At 36.1% G+C, this 25,106-nt stretch overlaps 1 protein-coding gene across 1 annotated transcript in view; it reads right to left on the reverse strand.

The window, feature by feature from the left end:
• FBXW4 (F-box and WD repeat domain containing 4) overlaps nt 1–24,863 on the reverse strand; it is a 75,256-nt gene extending 50,393 nt beyond the window's left edge. The window contains exons 1-5 of the mRNA XM_015813436.1: nt 24,605–24,863; nt 17,977–18,072; nt 15,795–15,980; nt 14,261–14,393; nt 12,022–12,116 (exon numbers count right to left, since the gene is read on the reverse strand). Of these exons, the coding sequence (XP_015668922.1) occupies nt 12,022–12,116; nt 14,261–14,393; nt 15,795–15,980; nt 17,977–18,072; nt 24,605–24,828 (734 nt within the window). The 5' untranslated portion in view covers nt 24,829–24,863. The remainder of the gene's footprint in view (nt 1–12,021; nt 12,117–14,260; nt 14,394–15,794; nt 15,981–17,976; nt 18,073–24,604) is intronic.
• Between the last annotated feature and the right edge of the window lie 243 nt (nt 24,864–25,106).

Raw genomic sequence — 25,106 nt, forward strand, 5'->3', positions numbered from 1 at the left:
AATTCAACTAAGGGCCAAATGCCTATTAGAGTAGTAACGGTATAATTTGCTTCTAGAAAATGAGAATTGGAGTAGGCCAGAGAGTGGGGGTCACCATGCAGGACTGTTTACTTGACGTATACATGTATCTTGCAAGCAGAGTGGAGACAGAGCAGACCCTCTTTACATAATTACACTAGGCAAGCAGATTCTATTTTGACAGAAATTTAAAACAGTGGTTCACAGCTAATGTACTGATTGGCCCTTCCTAAAAACCGTTCAAAGGGTGATCAACTTCTTATTATAAGGAACCAAAATTTTCCATCAAGAGAAAACAGAAAGTCAAAAATAGAAACAAACAAAGCCTCATAACATGAACCTCACATACATACCTACAAACATCCCTTATTCAAAGTATTACTGACTCCTTCAATACCTAGATCAGATAGTGATTTCCATCAAATATACAGATCAATAAATCCCTGGATCCATTTACATTCCTAAAGTTTTAAGAGGCAGCTTTAACTTGTCACACAACACCAAGCCAGGCCCTTTAGACTTCTGTTTATCATAAATAAAGAATTCCTTCTACCTGTTTCTTTTTACCAACGTAAGCACCTGAGCAATCTTGAATGCCACATGTTTTTTAAAGTTAGGTATAGATCTGTATTCCTGTTTTGTCTTTTCCAGATAATCAGGAATCAGAATCAGAATCAGAGCTTCAGATCCTGGTTTCTCTAAGGATTAGAGAGATTCTCCCACAGAATTCTTTATCCACCAGGAAATAAATTACTGCATGGAAAATGTACCATGCCAATTCCTCCATATTGTTCAGCAACAGTGTGCCACTGAAGATATAACAGAAAAAAAATACAACTAAAACGTATAATCAAGGAAAAAGATACTCAATAAGAGCTGCTCAAGGTAAACAGATGAAAATATTATTTGGAGAATTAGCTTTCAGAGAAAGTTATCACCATGGCAGAATAAGAATGTGTATTCCCTGCATCCTGCATTAATCATCAGGCTGGGTAGCTTTAATAGCAGTCCTGCAATTCAATACAGCCAGCACCTGGAGAGACAGAGGCTGGCAGCTTTCACCTCCTTGTTACTGTAAGTGCTTGCAATACTGATCGGGTTTCCTGGAACTGATGCAACATGTAAGCTACTAAAGTAATTTGGTCACATAGCACAACTAACTAACCTTCTTTGGAGGGCAAGTGCTATCACATCTCAGTCAAGAGGGGAAGATAAAAAAGGTATAATGTACATACTTAACACCACACTGTGTCTTCAAAGTCTCTTCATGGTTTACACCTGACTCAACTATAAGTTCAGAATTCAGTATATATCAATTTTTAATATATGCTATAAATAAGTAACAAAAGGTGTGTAGAATCCATTTTTCCTATTACTTAAATAAGCTGCTGTTTGTACTACAACATTTACATGATGGACAGATAAAACAGACTACATTTTTATTCTTCAAAAAAAATGATGTAATTTTTCTAAGATTGGATCTTCTTTCGGGTCTCAGACACAAAGCATATATGACAATAAGTCGGATTTTAGAAAGAAAGAACTACATGCTATAGGCTGCCACTTAAATCTTTGGACTAGTTTTGCCCCACACACACACACACACCTCCATATTTCCATTGACCACACAATGTCCTGCTTTCAAAAAAGATGGAATGCTTTGTATGACACAATCTGCTCCAGTACTCTATACTGAATATCATCTGAAGATGATCAAAATTCTTGAGCAAATTTAACACATCAATACCCAATTCTTTCATTCCATTAACTCCCTTTAATATATATTCCCACCCACCCAGCCATATACCCTCTCAGAAGCTCACCTCCCTCCAGAGTCTTAACATAAGAATTCAAAAGTAAAGGCAGTAGTAAAGCGAAATAGGAAGCGAAATAGGACATACAGTGCTATTAGGAATACTCCATACTTGTTTTCCATTTCCCTTATAGATTCATTGCCCCCATAAGTTCTTGTTTAAAGCATGAAAGTTGTCCAATGTTCATGCACCCAAGGCGATCACAAATCAGATGCGCCTCAAAAGAGTCTTTGAAGACCAGAGAGAAGAGGAGGAAGGCAAGAAACATGGATAACTTTAATTGTAAGAAAGTAGCTATCATCCCGCTGCCTTGGTACCAGGGCAGATTTGTTGTGGATTATCTTTGTACTCACATTGTAGTATCTTGGCAAATATAACGTCACAATATATTAAATAAATAAAAAATAAACACTTGTCAGGTCTCTCTCTCCTCCTCACAGAGTTTTAAACAAACAAACTATGATTGCTATTGTACTTGACTAGAAAGACAGCTTTGCATGACTTAGGCCATAAAAGGCCTGGTTGCTGAAAAACAAACCCTTAATTTAAATGTTAATGAAAGTGCTGTGGAGACATCAGAAGGTTTTATTTTTGCAACAGCTACACGAGTAGTAGAATTTATGGCCTCTATTGCCTCCTCTCTTGTAATCCCTGCTTCTTCAACCAGTAAAGTTGTTTTTTTTTTTTTTTAAGGAAAGCTAATTTTAACATTAACTCCACAGTTCCATTCTGGGATGCTATTGCTAAATTATCTGCTGGCAGGGCACTGATCAAAGGTGGAAAAACAAAGGCATGCTGCACAGTCAAGCAAAAGTAAACAGCGACCATGGCCCAGGAAAATTACCTTCTTCATTCTTCCCCTTGGATGTTTGAAAAATGAAGGGAAAAGTTCAGTGACTGGAAATGGAAACCTGCAGTCCTATGACTGAAATGTAATCAAGGTGACAAGAAAAACTAATATGGGCATTTTGTCCTTATGGTACAAGACATAGGTTTGTCTCCTAACCTTTCAGGAAGCGCCTCTGCCCTTGGAAGTAATTAAAATCTTAGAAACTACAATACCAGAAAAAAAAACAGGAGAATCAAAATAAAAGAAGGATTATGCATTTCCATTAAGTTATATTTCTCATCTACTTTTTATGTAGGAAATCTATTAAAGTATGTAACTATTCTGACACAACAGAAGTTCAAGTTATTTTTCTCCTATTTACTAGCATAATGAAAAAAGTGGATTATATTGAAAAATCATGAATCAATGTGCCCTCCAAATATTCAGAATCAAATTATTTAATGTTCAGTAAGATAACTGGCATGAAAAACATAAAAAAACAGCTACTTTAAACAAATTAGTTAACAAAGTCCCACCTATTTTTTATATTTTATGACAAAATTATTAGCATCCAAGGAAATAGTCTGACTGGTTCGAAAGGAAAGGCCTCAGGGTAAAAAGAATCTGTAGGGCCATGATATTTTGCTATGTAAAGGTAAATAAAGTGAATTCTGGAATCCTGGTAAAAGCTACCACATACAAGTAGTCCTTGACTTACAACAGTTCATTTAGTGACCGTTCAAAGTTACAACGACATTGAAAAATGTGACTTATGACTGTTTTTCAGTTACAACCTTTGCAGCATCCCCCTGATCATGTGATCAAAATTCAGTTGCTTAGCAGCTGGTTCATATTTATGACCATTGCTGTGTCCCAAGGTCATGTGATCACCTTTTGCTATCTTCTGACAAGCAAAGTCAAAGGGGAAGCCAGATTCATGGGTTATTATCAGTTGCAGGAATTTATTTAACAACTGTGGCAAGACAGGGCATAAAATGGGGCTAAGCTCACTTAATAAGTGTCTCACTTAACAACAGAAATTTTGGGCTGAATTGTGGTCGTAAGTAGAGTTTTACCTGTAATAAAACATGAGCAGTAGATTCAACAGCACTATGTCACAAGGTCATAATTAAATAGCATAAGGTACTCTTTTTATACCTGCCATCTAGTACAACAGATAGCAGGACATTAAGCTGAACTAATATTAAAATCCTACTGAGCTTGGAAACTGTTAGCATTTAAGTATCCTTCCTACATGTTTGAGAGAGGAAAATCAACTACTTAAGAAAACATATTTGGGTGGCTGAGATCAATCCAATTGTCTTTCTATGTTCAGTACATACTGTGTCAGTACATTTTTGGTCTGTTGATACCTAGAAAAAAAGAGAGCCTCTCTGGAGAACCCACAGAAATGTACTGTAGCTACTCAGGTAGGTATCTCCTCAATCTAGCACTAAAATTATCTGCTAGCATCAGAGGGGTCAGCTTATGGGCAGAAATTTTGACTTTAATAAGAAGGAAAATTAATCAAAACTTTATTTCAATCTTAATTACATGGACCCCACAGCAGAGGATTGTGTTTGAGCCACAGTGTGGAACTTGAAAGATACTTCATAGAAAATTAGATTGTACAGTTTCCAATTCTGGGTAATTACCAGAGGGCCTTAACTGAGCATCAGTTCAGGAACTGAGATAATACTTTGTCAGAAAATAACTTTAATGCAGTAGGAATGATTGATTGATTGATTGACTGATTGATAGAATCCTTGATCAACAGAAAGTTCTGATTGCCAAGACTGATTTTTGGCTATTCTGGATTACCTAGTCTGCGTGAATACTTCTCCCACTGGAAAAACAATTCCAAAATATTTGAAAGTCTTGATTTGCTCAGTATTGTGACAGTTTAATTGGTACTTGTGGATTCTGGATATTCAGTAAATATGAGGACTTTTGTGCTCGTTTCATAATTTAATATTATTCATCCTTGCAAGAATTTAGTCTAATTGAGATCTGGGACAGAAGAACATCATTAGCATTCAAAATCATGGATACTGTAAGTGTCTGTGGACTAATTTGGGGAGAGGGAAGTTGGGTTGTTCTGATGGTCAACCAAAGAATTTGTGTAAAAATTGTATGATACAGGTAGTCCTCGATTTATGACCAAAATTGAACTCAAAATTTCTGTTGTTAAACAAGACATTAAATGAGTTCTGCCCCATTTACGACCTTTCTTGCCACAGTTGTTAAGTGACTCACTGCAATTGTTAACTTAGTAACACAGTTGTTTAAGTGAACCTGGCTTCCCCACTGACTTTGCTTTTCAGAAGTTGCAAAAGGTGATCACAAGACTCTGGGACACTGCAGCTGTCATAAATATGAATCAATTGCCAAGTGTCTGAATATTGATCACATGACAATGGAGATACTGCAATGGTTGTGTGAAAAATTGTCATAAATCACTTTTTTCAGGGCTGTTGTAACTTCTAACAGTCACTAAATGAATTATAGGAGATGACCAGGCTGAGCCCAAAGGAGGGGGGTCAAATGTATCATCAGGCATGAGTCCCTTCGTGCCTATAAGAGATCTAATTCCAGACCATCTTGAATTCCTTTCACTCTTAGCTACCACCAATTTGCTTGACAGTCGTAGTTCAGATTCTTGGAGAAAACTTATTTGAACTGCCTGGATTTTCTGATTTCCCTGGCACTTGACATGAACTGTTGTAACTCAAGGACTACCTGTATTGTGATGGTGCTAGTGTACAGCCTTGTCTACTCCCTTTATTGAGATGATTGCTTTAATTAAACGCCTTGTGGGGTAAAATAAACAGACTTAGGCTATTCAGGTAGCAGATATCTCAGGACATTGGTACCCATCTACGGTAGAATTGGCAAGTTTGTTCCATAGCCTAACTCTCAATATTGAATCAAAGGTGGACCTAAAGTCAATAAAACAGAATAGTGCATTCTCTTATTAAATTGGTTAATAAAACTGCAGACATAACCAAAGGCAAGCCTTAATATTGTAGGGCGTGATGAAAATTAAATACAAGTATCCCTAGTAAACCCAAAAGCTAGATCTTTAGTCTTTTCTTGCCTCTTTCCATCTGCCCCATAGATACCAAAGAGACAACCAAGCTTAACTTGTATGATAGTGTACATTTTGGTATTCAAGATGCTTCTGACTTCAACCCTGCATACTGATATATCCGTTTCTACTATAAAAAAAGTTAGGTTATTGAAGTGCTTGAAGTGCTATCACAAATCCTTAGAATTCTAAAATATTGTAAGGAAAAAATAATCAGTCACAGCACATGTCAGCAATTTTGAATTAATGCAAATTTATGTTCCATTATACAGGCAATAATTCATTGTTTAAAATATGTACCTATGCAGAGCAAAGAAGTTCGGGAATCTAAAACCGGACTAGGATACTTAGCCATCTTGAAATTATTTTTACTCAAAGACCTAAGTTGGACGAAGAAAAACCTACCCTGTATCAGTCTTGCTCCCCACCCCACAAACTGTTTCTTCTTTCTAGGATAGCAGCAATAGGTTTTGTTTTGTTTTGGGTTTTTTTTGAACTGACAGGTTTATAGGTTAACTGACACCTTCTCTCTGTGGAATTTTAATTAACTTCTCCCATCATTAATATGTTAAGGAGCTAAGGTTCTATTATATAGGGTCAGCAGTGTGTTTCAGGCCTTGCTATATCAGCCATCAAATTGAAGAATTAATGACGTGGCTAATCGTCTCTAATACTGGGGGTGGGAAGGAAAAAGAAATGTGATGTGATCAGCAGTCTCATAAAACAAGCAAGTGATCCAAACCTGGTGGCTGATGGAGAAGCCACTCTGCAAGCTTCCATTTATCACCCAGTGGGGGGGGAAACACACTAGGTAAATATTGTGACAGAGAGTGTGTGTTCACTCCAGGGAGAGACGTTAGTGTTCTGACAAGAGGCCAGCCCTGCAGGTCATCACTTAGGAAGATAAAACAGTGCGCAGTACAAGAGCATGCCCAGTAATAGCAATTCACTCAGTGCTTAGCACCTGAAACTCTAGAAGCTCTGAACAAGCAGCTCAAAGATTCTTAATATTGGTGCAACTAACAAAAAAAATCTTAAACAGCTATGTTCACTGTTGGTGCTGGAAATATTGAGCTGCTCTGATAGTTTCTAACTCTATATTCAAACAAAATGTCAAACAGTGCTCACTTAGTAGAATGGAAAGAAACTGGTCTCCCTTACATGCTCATTAATTCAAACTACTAAAGTGAATTAGGAGCAAATTATTCAATAAAGGTACCATCTGACTCCAAATTTACATTAGGCAATATAGAATAAAATCAACAGAATAAATATAAAATGTTGAAGAAGAAGAAGGAGGAGGAGGAGGAGGAGGAGGAGGAGGAGGGGGGGGGGGGNAGGAGGAGGAGGAGAAGGAGAAGGAGAAGGAGAAGGAGAAGAAGAAGAAGAAGAAGAAGAAGAAGAAGAAGAAGAAGAAGAAGAAGAAGAAGAAGAAGAAGAAGAAGAAGAAGAAGAAGAAGAAGAAGAAGAAGAAGAACAAGAAGAACAAGAAGAAGAAGAACAAGAAGAAGAAGAAGAAGAAGAAGAAGAAGAAGAAGAAGAAGAGACAACCACCCTAACCCAAGAACTGGTAGAAAAACCAGGTCTTTAAGCCTTTTCAGAATGCCAGCAGGGTGGAAGTCAAATAGATTTCAGGAGGAATCTCATTCCAGAGTGCAGGCAGGCAACACTGAAGGCATGTTTCTAACTGAAGAGACCCAGAACATATCAACTTCGTCTGACTAAACTGGTTGGACATATAGTACAGGAGTTGCGGGGGGTCCTTCAAGTAACCAGGCCCTATGCCCTAAGTAAGGAAAATAGATGGGCAGCACACAAATCAAATCAAATCAATCAATCAATCAATTAATTAATTACAGGATAGAAAAAATATTCTGATAGCCTAAATATTGAAGCCAGAGTATTTCATTGTTTCAATTTCCCACCATTAATTTGGGCTTCAAAAAATTCTACATTAGATATTGCTCCAAATTTAAAGCAAGTTTATCACAGAAAAATTCAGAAATTGAAAGACATTGTAATTCAAAATAAAAAATGAGTTTGTTAGAATACTTTTTTTAACAATTTGGGCAATGTATAGCAGCAGTCCTATAAAATTATTTATAACCTACATAATACACTACTCAAGCTGCACTGTTTGTTTTTTGCATAAAAATTTTATCTGGCTTCCATGGTAGAATGTGTACTATCATAACAGAAATGCAAAAATCAAAATCATTTACCTAAAAGTTTGAATTTCTTTTAGAGATTATTTCTTACACACCAGACTATGTTCACAGAAACCCAGTTACAATATTAAATGTACTCCCATGTGTTTTAGTGATGTTCAATTATCTGATGTACTTGCAACATTCCCACCCATTTATTTTCCTTTGTAAGTAGAGTCTGTCAACACTGCTACAAGGATGAAGGGCATGATTCATTGTCATTATTTTTCTGATGTTCTATCTAGGGCTTTTAATTCTACTTGAGTCCAGTCTACCATTCCAGCTGTGCATCTAATGACTGGAACTGCCCAAGTGTTAATTGCCTTGATGGTATTTCCTCAACTGAGTTTGGATTTTAGGTGCAGTTCATCTTCACCTTCATTTTTTGATCTGCCTTGGCTCTTTCTCCACCACTTTGGTGGATATTATAAGTTCTTTCGTTTAAGCTTGTTTTTTTTATTCTTATTCACCTCCTTTATCCAAACTCCATTCTTGTTGCCTTTTTTGGGAGGTGCCCAGAACTGCACTGTTTCTTCTTTGTCAGTTCTGGCTGGTTCACTGCGATCTCTCCATCACTGCATTTCTGTTCAACTGAAACTGGACATTCTACCTATGGTGTGCTATTCAACATTTGTATCTGCTGATCAACTTGGTTATACGCATTATTTGCTACTTTATTATTTCCAGTGCTTTCTTAATATTCCTTGTTTCTAGGTAGTATTTCCTGATCAGGTATTCATTAGTGTTCTTGTTGTTTAATCTGTTTTAGCATGCTTGCATCTGATCTTAGTCTGCTGATCTTAATTTCCAGTCTGATTTTCCATTTTATTGGTGCCTGTTTGCCTTTTTATCTTGTTTGTTGATTTTATCTCCAAGGTATTATTATCATCTTGGATGATAATTCAAGGAATTCTTTAGGAATTCTAATCTAAAAGATAGACCCTACACTATATTTTTACTAATTTTGCAATTGTGTCTTCCACTCCTTGATGCTTAGTGTCAAAGAAGAAAATCATTCCTCCCTATTCTTCTGCTCCAACTAACTCCTTTGCAAATAAAATAAAATAAAATTTTAAAAACCTTCTTCAAATTTGCCCTCTTGATCATAACTCCCATTTACCTCTCCTCTTTCTGCCTCTGTGTCCCCTGGGACTTAGCTATTAATTGATCATCTAACCAGGGAATCAGTCCAACTATAAGGCGCCCCTCCCAACCAAGTCCATATGTTCAACTCAGCAAGTCCACCCTCACCCAATTTGCCAAACAAATGCAACTGATCAGTTTCACAAATGTATGAGCTCCCTCTTAAAACCTGCCATTGCTGAATGTCTCCGACTGTAAACTCCCAGCTGCTTCTTCTTTTTTCAAAGGAATTCTATGAGACGCAGTAAATGCACACAAAATTAAGTTTAAATAAATGTAGCCAAATAGAAGTCTTGAGCTCACCACTTGTGAGGAGTCCTGCACAAGCTTGCCACCTCATCCTAATAGCAACAGCGAGTATCACTATCACGTGGCACTGCAGCAGTGCAGATTGAGTGGAAATACCATGTGACAGGCAAATTCATTAGATCTATGTCACAGAGTCACTAAGCAACCCTCCCTTCTACAGTAAAGCAAGGTGGGCTTTTTTCCCCTGGGATAGCAGGCAGGCATTCCTTCCACAGTCTTATAGCTCCATACCCCATAGCTTCCAATGCACAAAAGAGACATTCATTTCCTGCCTCCCTCCAGAAGGTTGACTGTCTTGCTTGAGTAGAGGATTGGACTAGAAGACCTCCAAGATCCTTTCCAATTCTGTTATACTGTTACTAAAATATTGCATCCTTCCTCTCTCCTAAAAAGATTTAATTAATATCTATTAAGTTTTGGGCCATATAAGGTCTAGAATCATTATAACTGTATACACATTTCAATTTAATTAATCATTAAAGTTTCAGCAAGTTCGGAATACATTCAGAGGAGGAAAAAAATGGGGAAATAATTAAAAAGAAGGGGCTATATAAAATCTTTTCATATATAGTAATGTCTTTCTTTTTTTCTATTTTTTCCTTTCATTACAATATCAAATTCCAAAAAGAAAAAAAGAAACAATTGTAAGTACTTGCACAATATTGATTGTAATTACCAGTAACTAATGGGTTTATATTACATTCTATAAGCAAGAATGTACAGAACTATTTTGGTGTAGTGGTTAAAGCATCAGGTGAGAAACTAGAAAACTATGAGTTCTGGTTCTGCACTAGTCCAATTTGGATGACTCTGGGCTAGTCATTCCCTCTCAGGTCTAGAAGGAAAGCAATGGCAAACCACTTCTAAAAATACTGGAGACAGTTGCCAGGAGTCAAAAATGACTTGGTGGAACAACTTTTAACTGTGCATGTGGCAAATTATATTTTCAGTTTCTATACTTTAATTAAGAAATATATAAACACTTCAACAGTTGTTATTTCATGTATTTGCAATTTAGTCATGTTCTCATCTTGATAAGCAAAAATTGTTTAGGAAAAATTGCACAAAACAAATTTTTTCTCACATAGCAAGTCGGAAATTAGAAGGAACACTGTTAACAGTAATTCTGTCAGTTTAAGAAATACAGAATACAAAATATATACACAGAGGGTATTGTAATTAATACTGATGTTTATTAGTAGAGGCTATTGTAATTAATACTGATGTTTATTAGTAATGTGGTGCTTAGTATCGTAATATTCTGAAGTCAAATAGTACAAATGCAATTTTTCATTTCATGCTATTTTTGACTTTCATCTTCTTAGCAAGGCTCTGTATTTGTACTTTAAATAATTCAATATTTGGACAGCGCAGTAATAGCAATGTGATACCAATTAGAAATAGAATTGATACATACAGATCCGATTTTCAAGGATCCACTGAATGCGGGGACATACAGTATTATTGAATACAGCAGTGTATTTCATGCATCTGTAATATAATTAAGTGTTACAGAATGCAAAGCTTCATAATTGTGAAAGAAACAGAAACAATTTGAAAGATCGCAGGTGTTTTCAAACTAGTGTTTATAATGATGAGAACATGGGCTACAAGAATAGTGCAGGAATTTTTAAAGGAAGTGAGATTGCCCTTTTAATTCAATTAAAATGTGCGCCCAATATGCAGAAATGAAAGTTAAAAATAAAACATTTGTATGATTATTTAGCTGCAGGTATATATGGAATCTTTGCCTTCTAAAAGAAGCATGGTGAGCCACACCACTCATTCAAAGACTGAAAGCAAAAGAAAATAATAACTTCCTTCTCCACAAATCCTTTAGAACAGTACCAGGAATCAGATTACTGGCTAAAACAAATCCAATAGTACTCATAAAAATAAACAAATAAACAAACTTAATTGAAGTGATCTAAAAAATATTGGGAAGTAAAAGAAAAAGTACACAAGGACCATGACATTGTGAGGATGTAATGCATTGTGCAAGTGAGTCAGATGGTTCAATAATGGGGGGAAACTGAGTACAATACTAAGTATTAATAGTTTCTCCATATTTAATCTCATTTCATAAATTATTCTGAATATGTTCAGCTCTTACATGTATTATATGAAGGTTAGATTACTTCTGAATGGCTACATAGTAACAATTTTTGAAAAAGACTGAAATAAAAACTGATTTTGTAGTTTCAAGTAAGAAGCAGAACTGATTGCTTGGTCATTTATTTAACCTCCATAAATTAACAAACTACTGCATATCAAAATATTTCAAGGTTTTATTTTCATCCCACTTCAAATGAAATAAAAAGTTTTGACTTTACAAATCAATAAAATCAAAACTTTCAATTTCTCAAATCTTAGGGTTCAGTTCAGTGGGGAAAAAATATATACAACCCAAATATTGTTCAAACCACTCTCATCTTTTTCTACAAAATAAAGCTTTTGAGTCATAAATCAATTTTATGATTGATTCTATCATGACATAAAATTTTAAACTTCTTCTGACTGTAGGATAGGCAACTCTATGAATAGAAAACATTACATTAGAGGTGAGATATCCATATATTGAAGAGAGATTTTTTTCAATGTCCTTTTTGTTACCTTGATAATGGACTAATAGCAATAGACCAGACCCGGTCTTCTGTCTGTATTGTATGCAGACACTGCCCAGCCCTGCCTGATGATAAGGACCAAACCTGAAGAGAGAAAAAAGATGAATGGTGCATAGTAAGATGGATATATAAATAGTTGTGCTTAAAAAGAAAATTCCTCCCAATAAGATACTTTGAACACATTCTTAAATTAATGTAAAACCTCCATTCTATTATTTCAGTTACAAGATTTGGGGAGAATAACTTTGTTTATAGCAATGAAATAACAGGATGTCATACACTTAATAATAATTATACCTCATTATATATTATTTGTTCCCAGTCTAAAATGGTTTGTGAATGATTTTACACAAACCGGGTATTGAGGTTCAGAACCTGTTTCAAATTCCAAAATTTCTCTTCACCACCCTCCAAAATTGATATTCTACTTTTCACATGCTAAGACTGAAGCCTCTGGTCCTCACTCCATTTATTCTCCCCCTATTAAAAACCTTGAGGGTATTCAAAGTTTGGCATATTGTTTGTGTTTGTTTGTTGACATTGATAATGCTTAGGATTGCAGGCTATTCAATGTCAGTGAGGAATTTGGCACCTAGTGTCAGCAAAAGCAGCAGAAAAAACTTAGCTCTTTTAATGCATCCCTATCTCATAGAGGTTAAAAATATTGCTAGGAGCATGCTATCTGGTGCCTATCAATGTGGAATGTGCATTAGCAGCTACTCAAAGCTCAACCCTAATCAACACTCACTATCCTTCCAAAGCACCCAATGCACTTACAGCTCCCATTAGAGACCTAATAGGGATTCCCTTCAAGTTAGGAGTTAACACAAGGAAAATGTCAGGGTAAAAATAAAAGCAATTCTCTGCTCATAAGGATCAGGCTTGAAGAGTGTTAGTTGAGCCAGATTCCATTTCTGCCTTGAAAAAAAACAACAATGAAGACAATTAAAGGAAAATTCTCTGTGACTTTCAAAATGCCCCCAAGGTCATGGGATGCCTTTAACTTCAGAGTAACAGAGCAAGCACACTGGACCCTACAGTATTCTGTATAGTGGATCATCCATCATAATTAAATAGTTCTGTATCTTCTCATAAACACTGGGTATGCATTATTTTTACAGTTCTATTAGGTCAGCAAAATCGTCCAAGATGAACTGTGACATAGAAAAAGGCCCATATCAAAATATGCTATCTTGAGACAAGTTCCATTGTCCTCTTGAGTCATGTTTCTATATGGTTATATGATTTGAGTCACTGTCCCATTTCATATCATATGAATGCAGTAACCGTAACTCATATCATATTTAACTATGCTTTTTACATCAGCTTCTGGGGAAGAGTTCAAAAACTTCCAAATTACATAGAACTGTTTTTCAGTAAACACAGAAATTATTTCTGACCTAATTATAAAAAATGATAAAAATAAATCCTGATTCTAAAAATAATTATCTCAATGTTTTGGGAAGAGAAATAGAAAGAAGGAATTGAAAAAAAAATGAAGAAAATGTTATGCAACTCTTCCTCTTGCTCTCCGCTCTCCTCCATTGTTTTGCCAGTGCAGAGGCCTAAAACAACACATGTTCTCAAAGCTTTGGACTATACCAGGGGTAGGCAACCTTGGCTCTTTTATGACTCATGGACTTCAACTCAGCATGGCTGGCTCAGGAATTCTGGGAGTTGAAGTCCACGAGTTATAAAAGAGCCAAGGTTGCCTACCCCTGGACTATACAAATCACTTAAATATGCTGTAGACTTTGTAACATTATGAGTGTTGCAATTAAGAAATACATTCATACTGCTATAATTTAAAGAAAATGATTATATTGCCATCTTGAGCCAGTATTTTTCTTTGTTGGGAAAAAATACTTTAAAAAAAAAACAAGCTAGGTATCTCCTGTTAATAAATGTACTACAATGTTGATCTCACACATAAAATAGACACACACACTTCCAACTGTACTTTTCCCAGCCTGTTTTTGATTTTTTTTTGTCCCATCATTAGGTCATTTAAGGAAGAGAAACAAATACAATATTCTGTTCTGTGCTAGGCTTCTAAACAGTTGGTCTTGTGCCTTTATCCAAGGACTGGAAGTTAGCAGGACTTTGGCATTGGGTTTTTATTTGTTCACAAAGTTAAATATAACAAGTACATTCTAGTCCCAGCCATCAACTGTGTTTATGTACATTGACCTGATACCACAAATATACAGTAAAACGTATTCGCCCACCTTTGCTGTTCTGTCTCGAGAACCACTCACAATGATAGACTCTTGGGAATCCACACAGTTCACTTCCTGTTGGTGCCCAAGGATCTTAAAACTGAAAGAACTATTAAGTTTATGGAGGGCAATATTTCCATCTCTAGAAAATAAAATCACAAGCAAAAAAAAATCACCATCTCAGATAAGATCATAAGGCATATAATACTGTGGCATATGATGAACAGCTGGACATATCCTGATGAGGGACCTGTTATTCTGTAAGTAAGGCAATTTACTGGATTAGGCTTTAAATTATTCTAGGCTGCAGTCACTAGATATGTGCAAAATTACAGCAGAAAATGGAATTAGTGGAAGAATAATTCCTCAGGCTCTAGCTGGAATTACAGTAGAGATATCATTGTATAAACAGAGGCATAGAATCAAGATCACGCAAAATATTAGTACCACTTCATAAAACCCTAGTAAGACCACACCTGGAATACTGCAGCCAATTTTGGTCACCGTACTATAAAAAAGATGTTGAGATTTTGGAAAAGTTCAGAAAAGAGCAACTAAGATGATCCAAGGCCTGGAGACTAAAACATATGAAGAATGGCTGCAGGACTTGGGTTTGTCTATTCTAAAGAAAAGAAAAAATAGGGGTGACATGATAGCAATATTCCAGTATTTGAGGGGCTGCCACAAAGAAGAGGGGGTCAAATTATTCTCCAAAGCACCAGAGGGAAGGACAAGAAACAATGGTTGGAAACTGACCAAAAAGAGAAGCAACCTGGAATTAAGGAGAAACTTCCCGACAGTGAGGACAATCAACCAGTGAAACAGCTTGCCTCCAGAAATCGTGGGCGCTCCATCACTGGAGGTTTTTAAGAAGAGACTGGACAGTCACTTGTCTGAAATGGTATAGGTTCTCCTGCTTGAGCAGGGGGCTGGACTAGAAGACCTCCAAGGTCTCTTCCAGCTCTATTCTATTCTATTCACTTCTGAAATATCAGCAGAATGCCAGTTTAACAACATACAGAGTTCAGTATATTTAAAATGCTAATAAATTCTGCATACTAAAAGGTGTCTACAAATTTATCCTAAAATATACCTTTCAGGGTATATATTCTTTTAAAAAAGCAGGTCTACAGTTTTAGTTTCATGCAAATTACCTGCATATACAGAAATAGTTTGACATCTTTGATGGCAATTTTTCAAATAATCAAGATTACTGCATTATTATGCAAACTCAAGTCCTATTTTGCACTAAGAAAATCAGATTATCTATATGCCTATTGAATAAAATTCAAAATTTTCCTTTATCTCAGTATTATATATTCCATATGCATGTCTGGTTTTTTGGTACAATTATTTGAATGTTGGTGTAACAGGAAGAGGCAAGGAATATAGTACATAGTTCACTACTATAAAGCTCTCTTCATAATCAATAGAAAACAATGTTCTGAAAGTGAGTTCTTCCTGTTCTCGTTCAGCTATATATCAATGCTAATCGCTCAACAATCTTCATTCTCCTCCCAGTTTCTTTCAATAAAGAACTTACCCTCCTCCACTGATAATATGGCCATTATTAACTACAAAACGGCACACATCCTCTTGGTGACCAGAGAAAACTGTCTGAGGATACCATATCAAATTGGTATCTTTAGGGTGGAGCCAATAAAGGTGGATATCTTCTGCCTGGGATAGATAGAGGTAATCACCATCTAGTTGCATCCAGGGCATTAAACTGGAGAGGAAAATATTTTAAATAGAAATCAGTGTGTGTGATTTGGTTAGCCATATATATTTCTTTAATAAATAAATTAATAAATCAGTCAATTTCATGTGGTATTTATACCAAATACATAAATATAATGTATAAAAATCAATGCAAACATTGTATATATTCATATTTGTAATCTGTGCAACTAATAGATCTCTAAATGCATTTTAGAAACCATACCATAACATTGGTAAAGTACAACTTCTAAAGGAGATCCAATATTCAATCTAGCTATTATTAGCCTGGGTGGTCTACATAAAATCGGTTTGATTTCAAATGCAAGTGAAATGAAATGCTAAGTTAGAACTTTATATTTTAGAACTTCAAATTTCTCCTTTCTTAAAACATCCGTGCTTTATTTTGTATTAATCCCAACCAAATCAACTCAAATGAAGAAGAAACTTCTTTATAGGAGTGTATTTGTGCTTCTATTTTGCAAACTTAAAATAAAACATTCTATGCTAAAAAGAGAGCAGTGAATAGGGTAGGCAGGGGAGTCCTTTCATACAAAAGATATGTAAACAAGCACAAAAAACTATACTGAAAAATTTTTGTGACAGAGAAGACTTCTATATAATGGCTGATACTGCAAGAAAAATTAAAAGCAACAAAGTGGTTCATAATAGGAAGTGGAAAATAATCTAAAAAAAGAAATAATATACCAACCTAACAAGTTGCAAAATGGGCCAGTTTAATCATTCCTTTTTAAAATATATAGGTCTCAACAATTAAGATTATTCATAACATTTAATGGGTTCATATCTACTTCATTTAATAGCAAGGGAAACTCATTATCATTATATAATTCTCTTATACTAAACATGACTATTTTCTCTTGAAATATTAATAAAACTTTGTGAAGATTTGCCATTTGAACTTGATGAAGTTCACTGTTCTCTTTACAGCATAGAATTTATTTGCAATCAATTCAACAAATTACCAAGAATTGACTACGAATATAATTCTGAGCAGCATAATTAAAATTGAACCATATAAATTCTAATTTTTCCAGAGTGTTTTGGAAAGGTTGTAGACAGAATGGTATATATTATTGTCTTTTCAGGCAATGGTCAATTATCCAGGCTTTTTGTTGAAAGTTTTGAAAGAAATTGTTAAAATCAGTTAATAGTGTTTATAAAAAGCATGCTGTTGGTTCATTGCCCGTATTTGCTATGCTATATTAACAAACACAATTTAAAATTTTCTTCATTTCTTGATGCTAACTGCCAGTTTTGTTATTACAAAACATCTGATATGAGAGATTGCTCTAGCAGAAAAAAATATATACAGCTACCAAAAATTTGAAAAAATGGTAATGAAGGATACCTTTGCCAATTTAGGTTAGTCACTATAATGTTTGCATTAAGATAATGCACATACACAGTCATACAAATATACACACAGACACACAAATATATATAGATATACATAATATGTCCTGTGTGAGTTCAAAGCTAAATAATCATTAAGTAGCAAATTTTCAAGCCCCAACAGAGTTACACAAAAGATAACCTCATTTACAATTAATAGTAAATACCTATTTTGGGGGAAACAGAAAATATTCTTATTATTTGTGGAAAAGTCTGCTATTACCTGAAAGTAATTAATTAATTAATTAATTCTGTCTATCTGTCTGTCTGTTTGTTGTAGTGGAAAAGTCTTTACCCTTCTTGGAAGCAAGAAGTAATGAAAGAGAGACTATGTTCTCACTAGCCTTTAGTCAGCCCTATTTAAAATTAGTAATCACCAGGAAAAGGATAGCATAAAACTAAAAATGTATTGAGAACTGGGATATTAGAAAAATATTAGTGATATAAGCTAGTAAAGCCTTACAATAAGCAACTGTAAAATGTCCAAATTCAATGTAACAGCCCAATAGAGACCAAAAATGGGATGAATTCCAAAGAAAGGTAACTCTAGCTGTAGATAGTAGGGTGAGGAAAGAAAAGGAATCACTTGCTTGCGTTTCCATCTGAGGAGTGGAATTCTTCGACAGCGTCCTAGCCTCCAATTCTGAGAAACTTTGACTCTTTCTTTCACTGGGATTCCTACCACTCTGCAGGAAGAAAAGACAATGTAAAGTCAGGGCCTGATAGGACTCCATGAAAATTAGGATTTTATTACAGTTCCAGTTTTCAAAGGAAAAGAAAAACAGAATTGGCCAGTCAATGTAATCCCCTTTCTGCAATAAAATATATTTGCAATCCTAGTATATAAGAAACTAAACTCTTTGAATTTTTTCAGATAGAAATCTTCTAACACATTACACTGACTGTACACGTTTCCAATAATTTAGCAGACTTTAGTATATGTATCTCGTTATTTTCTATGAATTTAGAAAATGTGAATGAATAATATTTCTTCCCATAGTTATCACATGCTTCTGACACTCTGATGCACTATTTTAGGAACCTAGAATGTATCTTTATTTAAAATTGTTTTAAATACGAATTTGAAAAAGAATGTGTCTTATTATTGCATAAAAATTGTTATGATGGTTCCACAAACTTGATTTTTTTGTTTGGGGAGGGGGTCAGCTTAATAAACTGGCTATTAAACTGGGCATCTTCTTTTTCTGGTCAATATTAAACTCAGGACCTTTTTTTCCTGGTCACTTCTCATTCCTGTTTTCCAAGTCACCGCTTAGTTTATTTTCATTTGAAAGCATGTGGTTCACAATGAATCCTCATGCAGAGGAACACATTTGTAACTATAGCTCAAAGCTATAAACTGGTCCAGAGCAAACAGGAATTGCCCAAAATAATACACAGGGAAGGAAACAAGCATTTCATTTTTAAATGAAAAATGAAAAAGATCAGTCATACATCAAGGAGGTTTTGTTTAACCAGCACTATCAAGAGATCAGAGTTTAAATGTAGTACTTGGTGGACCAATGAAGTGAAGAATGAGTAACCCTGAAATCTTCTGCATGAAATCAAACTACTTTTAAAAGCATATATAACAGTGAGAGAAGCAAACTTCAGAAATGTTTTTATCAAGGTCTTGTGCAAACTCTTGACTACCGACCCCTCAAATTCATGGCAAATTGCAAAACTAGAGTTATTGCAGCTGTTTATTATTAACACAAATTTGAAAGAACATTGTTCTCATGAAGCTAGAAAGGTGAGTTCAGGCTAATTAGCTACAGTCAACTTCAACAGTCTAGTTTAAGCAGGCATTACTGCATGTTCCTTCCTTTATTACCCTTACTTCACACTTTCCTCTCCTATTATTCTGGCCATCCTTACTGTTAAATTTTGGCCTGAAAATTACTTGTAACAATGACTTATTTTTGTCCAATAATTTATTGGTGTATGTTGGTCCACTGACAAATATGTTGACATTCCAGGCATTCCATGTACATATTTTTCACTATCATTCCAAAACTCAGGAACTCAACCCAAACTCTCAGATTTTCCATGATACAGTAAGTCTGAAGTTACATCATTACATGTAACTTCACATCTGGATATAACATTTTTGTACAAATTTTCATACAAAAAATCTACTCGTGGTCTAGTTTTATCCTTTAAAACAAGGTTACAATAGTGAATAACAGTGGTTAATACTTTCTTTTTTTAAGGCCACTACTCTAAGTAAGACTTGCTTCCCAAGGCCATTACAAAGTACAACACAAAATGTAAGGCATTTATAGTGCAACAAAATTCATGTGTACTAAAGGCATCTATCCCTGTCCATCTCAAGAGTTACTTTAAAACAGAGAGATACATAGCATTTTTCTGTGACATTTTCATTCTTTATTATACTAGAAATTCAAAACTAGAACTAGTTCTGCTCTATGCAATCACAGAAGTAGTCATAGAAGTATGTAAATAAGTAAACAAATAGAGTGGAAACATGAACTAGGCTCTGCTGCCAAATAAACAAACAAAAAGGCTGCAATTGGAGATTTTCCATCCATCAAACATGAAGTTGAATTGAAGATCTCTAACTTCCCATTAGCTGTGAGGGATAACAAAGAAAAAGCTCTTTTCATGCATTACTGGACAGACCTCAAAAATCATGAATAATACATTTAAAACAATAGAAACACACACAAAAAGTGGTGCTTTTAAACAGTTTTCTTTTTGTGTCTCAATAGGCTATGTTAGAATCAAAGGGACATTAAGCATTGGTTGCTGGGTGGTAGGTCTTAGATAACAAAATCATATTTATTTTATAACATAATTTTTTAAATACGCCAATTCGAAACAGTGAAAGTTGTATGTTAATTTTCATAGTCTTGAGAAATTTTCTTTACGGCATCTCACACCTTTTTAGCAATGAACTCCTTTCCACTGTGTTGAAAATTTGTTTGACATAAAATAAATGGCACAGGCTATGCAATCATATTCATATCCTATGTTCAATTGGGTTTAATCCCTAGTAATTGTATTTTGGATTTGTGTCTGCACTTGTCTGTGTATTTGGCTTGCTTTGTTAAATCAGATGATAATTGAATAGTTTATTATTATTGTTATTACTAAAGGATGAGTTGGGATATTCTAATGATCTAAGGATTTATTTGTGAATTCAGTTAAGATCACATTTGTGACGACACATGAAAGACCACTAACTGACATTGCAGAAGAATTACAGTTATCCTTCTTACCTCTTTTCCCAAGCACTACTATTGTTTCAAAAATGACAAAGTGCCCAAAAGAGGGGGGGGAAATCCCCCTTTAAACAAAGATCTCTTGTGGCTGCTAATGCATGGGAGAATGTGTAACCTGGCCCTGAGGCCTGGCCAAACCAGTATTCCCAGCTCTTTCCCCACTGCCTGTGGCTCAATTATTCTTACTCTTCAATTCCACTCCCTTTTCCGGCACTTTGTCACCATTATAATTTGACTGCATTCCTCTGCATGGGATCAGCTTTACACAAAACATATAGATTTATTTCACCTAAAAATTTTCTCCTGGTCACATAGACACCAAAGAATCAATTGACAGATATTATTCAATGCACCCTACTTAAAGAAGTTATTTTATTTTATATGATTATTTTACATTTTGCCCTTCAGTTATATGCCCCATGACCAAGCAATACGCAAAAATACAAATTTATAAAAAGAACATATATGTGGTAGTTTAGGAAAAGGGCAAGGAAAATTTAAAAAAAAATCTCTGCTGAGTGTCAAAGTAAGATGACTATAGAATATCTTGGGAGACCACTACAGGGTCAGCATATGGTCACTGAAATGGTTATTTCTATATGTGGCAAGGTAGAAAAGGACCTCCAGTTGTACTGCTAGGTAGTCCTTTAGTTACCTCTGACCCAAACCATCAAAGTTTTCAAATGTCAACACTTAAATGTCAATACTTTGAACTGAGCCCAGAATTAACTAATGCTGTACGCTCAAAGCAAATGTTTCCATTTGGGAGTCTGGCAGTTGTATTTTGAGATTTCAACTTCAGAAGAAATATCTAAACTCCAATCTAGGTGATACGGCAGATGGGTAACTGTGACTGGGCAAAAACTATTGAAAAAAAATAGTGGCTGACATAGTAGTCTATATTAGAATCTGTCGCATATTCATGGTGGGAATACACTTCTCTCTAAGAATGCTTGTGAACTTAAAAGTTAAAACCCATTTAATGATAAGGCTCAAACAGATACGCTTAACTGTAGATATGAAATAAGTCCTTATAATGTTGAAGATCAGCTCCTACAATGTAGCAACCATTCATATTAACTATTCTGCATTTCTTTCTCTCCTTATATTTTAACTAACATTTTCTGCCATTTCTGAATCTTACATGTTGAGAACACTTCAACATGTAAAACTTCAAACAGCATCTATTATATAAGCTAACATTATCTCCATCATACATTGGTACCATTAACACAATAAGCAAGTCTATATTTACTTCAGGTTATTAGAATGCTTATAGGGATACGGTTATACTTGAATATACTATATTGCCTACAATATCCTAAGACATCATACTAATCCTATGGGAAAGAAATAGGCGCTTTCCTTATCTATCATTTATGCTGTCATTCTAAAGGGCATATAATTCTAAGCAGTGGTGGGATTCAGCCAGTTCGCACCACTTCGGCAGAACCAGTAGCTAATTTTTTGTTGCCGAGGCCCAGAATGGATTTCCGGAAGCAGCATCCACACAGAGAACCAGTTGTTCACATATTTGAATCTTACCACTGATTCTAAGTGTCATATAATTTTTGATTGGCATTGTGCATTTTTAATAGAAAAATGTAATGGCTATTGTTAAAAACAATGTATTATTTATCCCATTTGTACCCTAATGACTTTGCCAGGACGCTTGAGGGTTTTAATAATAATGTATAATTCTCCTACTTAATCTCTTATAATTAACTCTAATCCCCACTTCAATGAATAAGAATACAGCCTGAAATAGATGAAACTGATTAAGACTTGGCTAAGCTAAAACCTAGGACATAAAGTTAACCCTAAGTTTGTTTTAACTACAATTAAGCATGTAACCATGACATGTTTGTGAAGCAAAAAACCATGAGCTTAGAGATCACAATGATTGGATTCATATGTATGCTAATCCAAAATAAAGTACATTACATTATATATTAAATAATATGTCTATTTGCAACTGGTAATATTATAATTGTCAGATTTCCCAATGTAGTTGCAACATAGTGGGCACTAAATAAGAGGAGATATAAGAAGTAGCAAGAGTGAGAAACTGAACAATTTGTTAAGCTGTGAGAAAATTATGTTTCCAAAAAACAGATTTTGTAATAGCCTAAAAGCAAACTTTATTGCTTTTCTTTGTACTATGGGATGCAGTATAATAAATCAAATAGAAACTATGAATATACCTTCAAAAATGTATATACAGTCAGGTCTCAACTTACGACCATAATGGAGCCTCCACATTACAATCATAAATGGTAATGGCCATTAAGCAAGATAGCCTCACTTAACAACCCCACACCGCATGCTGCACCTGATGGGACTGTTAAGCAAATGCATGGATCATCAAGGGAAGCAGGTGGTGCCTCAGGGGTGGAAGAGGCCCTAGAACAGGCATGTCAACTGCTGGCCCACGGGCCGGATGCGTCACGCCAAAACCGCACCCACCCCATTGCCAGCAATGGGGAAAAAGTCCCTATATCACATGACGTCACGAGTTTGACATGCCTGCCCTAGAAAGCCTAGTGCAGGCCCAGGCTCCTGCCCCAGGGCTTCTCCCACTCCTTCTGAGCAATCCCTATGCTCAGATCCTGTAATAAACAGTAAGGATTAAACCTGGACCTTCTGCATATTCTACCATCAAATTATGGTTCCTCCAATACTAGCTACAATTTCTCTTTAATGCTAATGCTTTAATGCTATTACTGATAAACTAGTTTTATAGTTAATTCATCAGAATGTTAATAGTAGTTTTAGCATCCAACTACTCCATGAAGCAAATAATACTATTAATTTAATAACAGCGAGCCAATTTGGTGTAGTGGTTAAGTGTGAGGATAGAGCAGTGAGTTTAAGACCCCCTTAAGCAAGAAGTCAGCTGGTTACTTTGGGCCAGTTGCTCTTGTTCAGCCCTAGAAAGCAGGCAATGGCAAACCACTGGCAGTTTTGTACTGATCAGGGAAGACATTCATTCCATTTTCTTCCTCTTTCTAGATTAACATAATGCAGAAATGCTGTACCTGTGATTGTCACACTAGAGGTCAGAAAGGACCTCCAGTGATACTACTTGTTCTTTTTATCAACGGACTCAGACATGCTGAAACAAATGCAGATTTATAAGTTTCATTCACCTCAAAATCTAAAAACTCTACATAACCCTGCAGACCTATTAAAACTCACATTCTAACAAAATTAAAACATTTTGAGGCTTCAGAATTAACACAACTACTGGTTCAAATAGCTTGTGCACATCTTCTAAGAAAGTGCTTTCATTATAAAGAACCAGTTGGATAGTCCAAAATTATTCTGATTGGAAAAATATACGAACACTATAGCAGAATTCCTAAAACGTTTTTCGGTTTTAAAAAAAGCAAACCCCAGCCTCACTCAAAAATAACTGGGTAAAGTGGAAAATTCTATCCCTATTTTTTTTACAGGTATGTAAAAACAGGATATACCCCTCAAAATGAACTACAATAATTTATTCCCTGGATTCGCTCTAAAGAGAGCCAGCTAAACTTGTCCTGAAATAAATAAGTCGGATTTGTCTTAACGATAGTTCTAATTCGAACCCGGGGCGGGGCAAGTATCAAAAAACTGGAGTGAGAAAAGTCACCAGCAATCTCGTATCCAATACAGTCGGCTAGTATGTTCCAGGGAACGTAAAATGGGAAGTTTCCCTTCTGAGCAACTGAATTCAAAGCTATTTCATACCCAGCACGGGACCCAACCCAACCCGGACCTGAGACCTCCCACCTGCACAAAGCAAAGTTTCTAGTAGTCAGAGCTTTAAGCAGCATTTCCCCCTCCTTCCGCCCCGCGACTACGCCGTTTCAAACACAGCCCTCCTCCCTTATCAAGCGGGCGGGCCTTGATTTCAGAGTCGCTCCTTAGCAACGAATTAGGCCGCATGCCCTGTTTTTCCCAACCAGCCTTCCCCAGCCTAGGCGCTTACAGGTCGGCGCCCAGCGCGCTGAAGCCTGCGTTCAGGGAGAAACGGGCGAGGCGCCTCCACAGCACATCACGGGAAGTGAAACGGAAAAGGCGGCGACAGGTCTGGCCCAGGCGGCCCAAGGCCCTCGCGTCCAGGTACGAACAGATCAGCAGCAGCAGTTCCTCCGGCAGCGTCCACAGCGGAGATCGGATCTCGGCCTGCGGAGGGCTGCTGGGCCTCCCCATGGAGGGGAGACCTCTCCCAGCCGGGCCCGGCAGCGACAAACTCAACAGCGGGAACGCTGCTGCTGCTGCTGCTTGCCGGGCCCGGGTAGGCCGTCGCTCTTCGGGGCGGCTGTTTCTGCCCGCCTGCCGGAGCCGTCACATGAGTGCGTCCAGCCCTCCAAAGACCGGTCTTCGTAATGCATTAAACGCCTGAACTGGCTCTGCGTGGAGTTCAGGATGGAAAAAGACAATCGGATACTCTTTCTCCCCAGGGCCAACATATGTTTCTCGCTAGGATA

The sequence above is a fragment of the Protobothrops mucrosquamatus genome, unplaced genomic scaffold, assembly GCF_001527695.2.
Source record: "Protobothrops mucrosquamatus isolate PMUCROS unplaced genomic scaffold, P.Mucros_1.0 scaffold156, whole genome shotgun sequence".
Classification (NCBI taxonomy): domain Eukaryota; kingdom Metazoa; phylum Chordata; class Lepidosauria; order Squamata; family Viperidae; genus Protobothrops; species Protobothrops mucrosquamatus.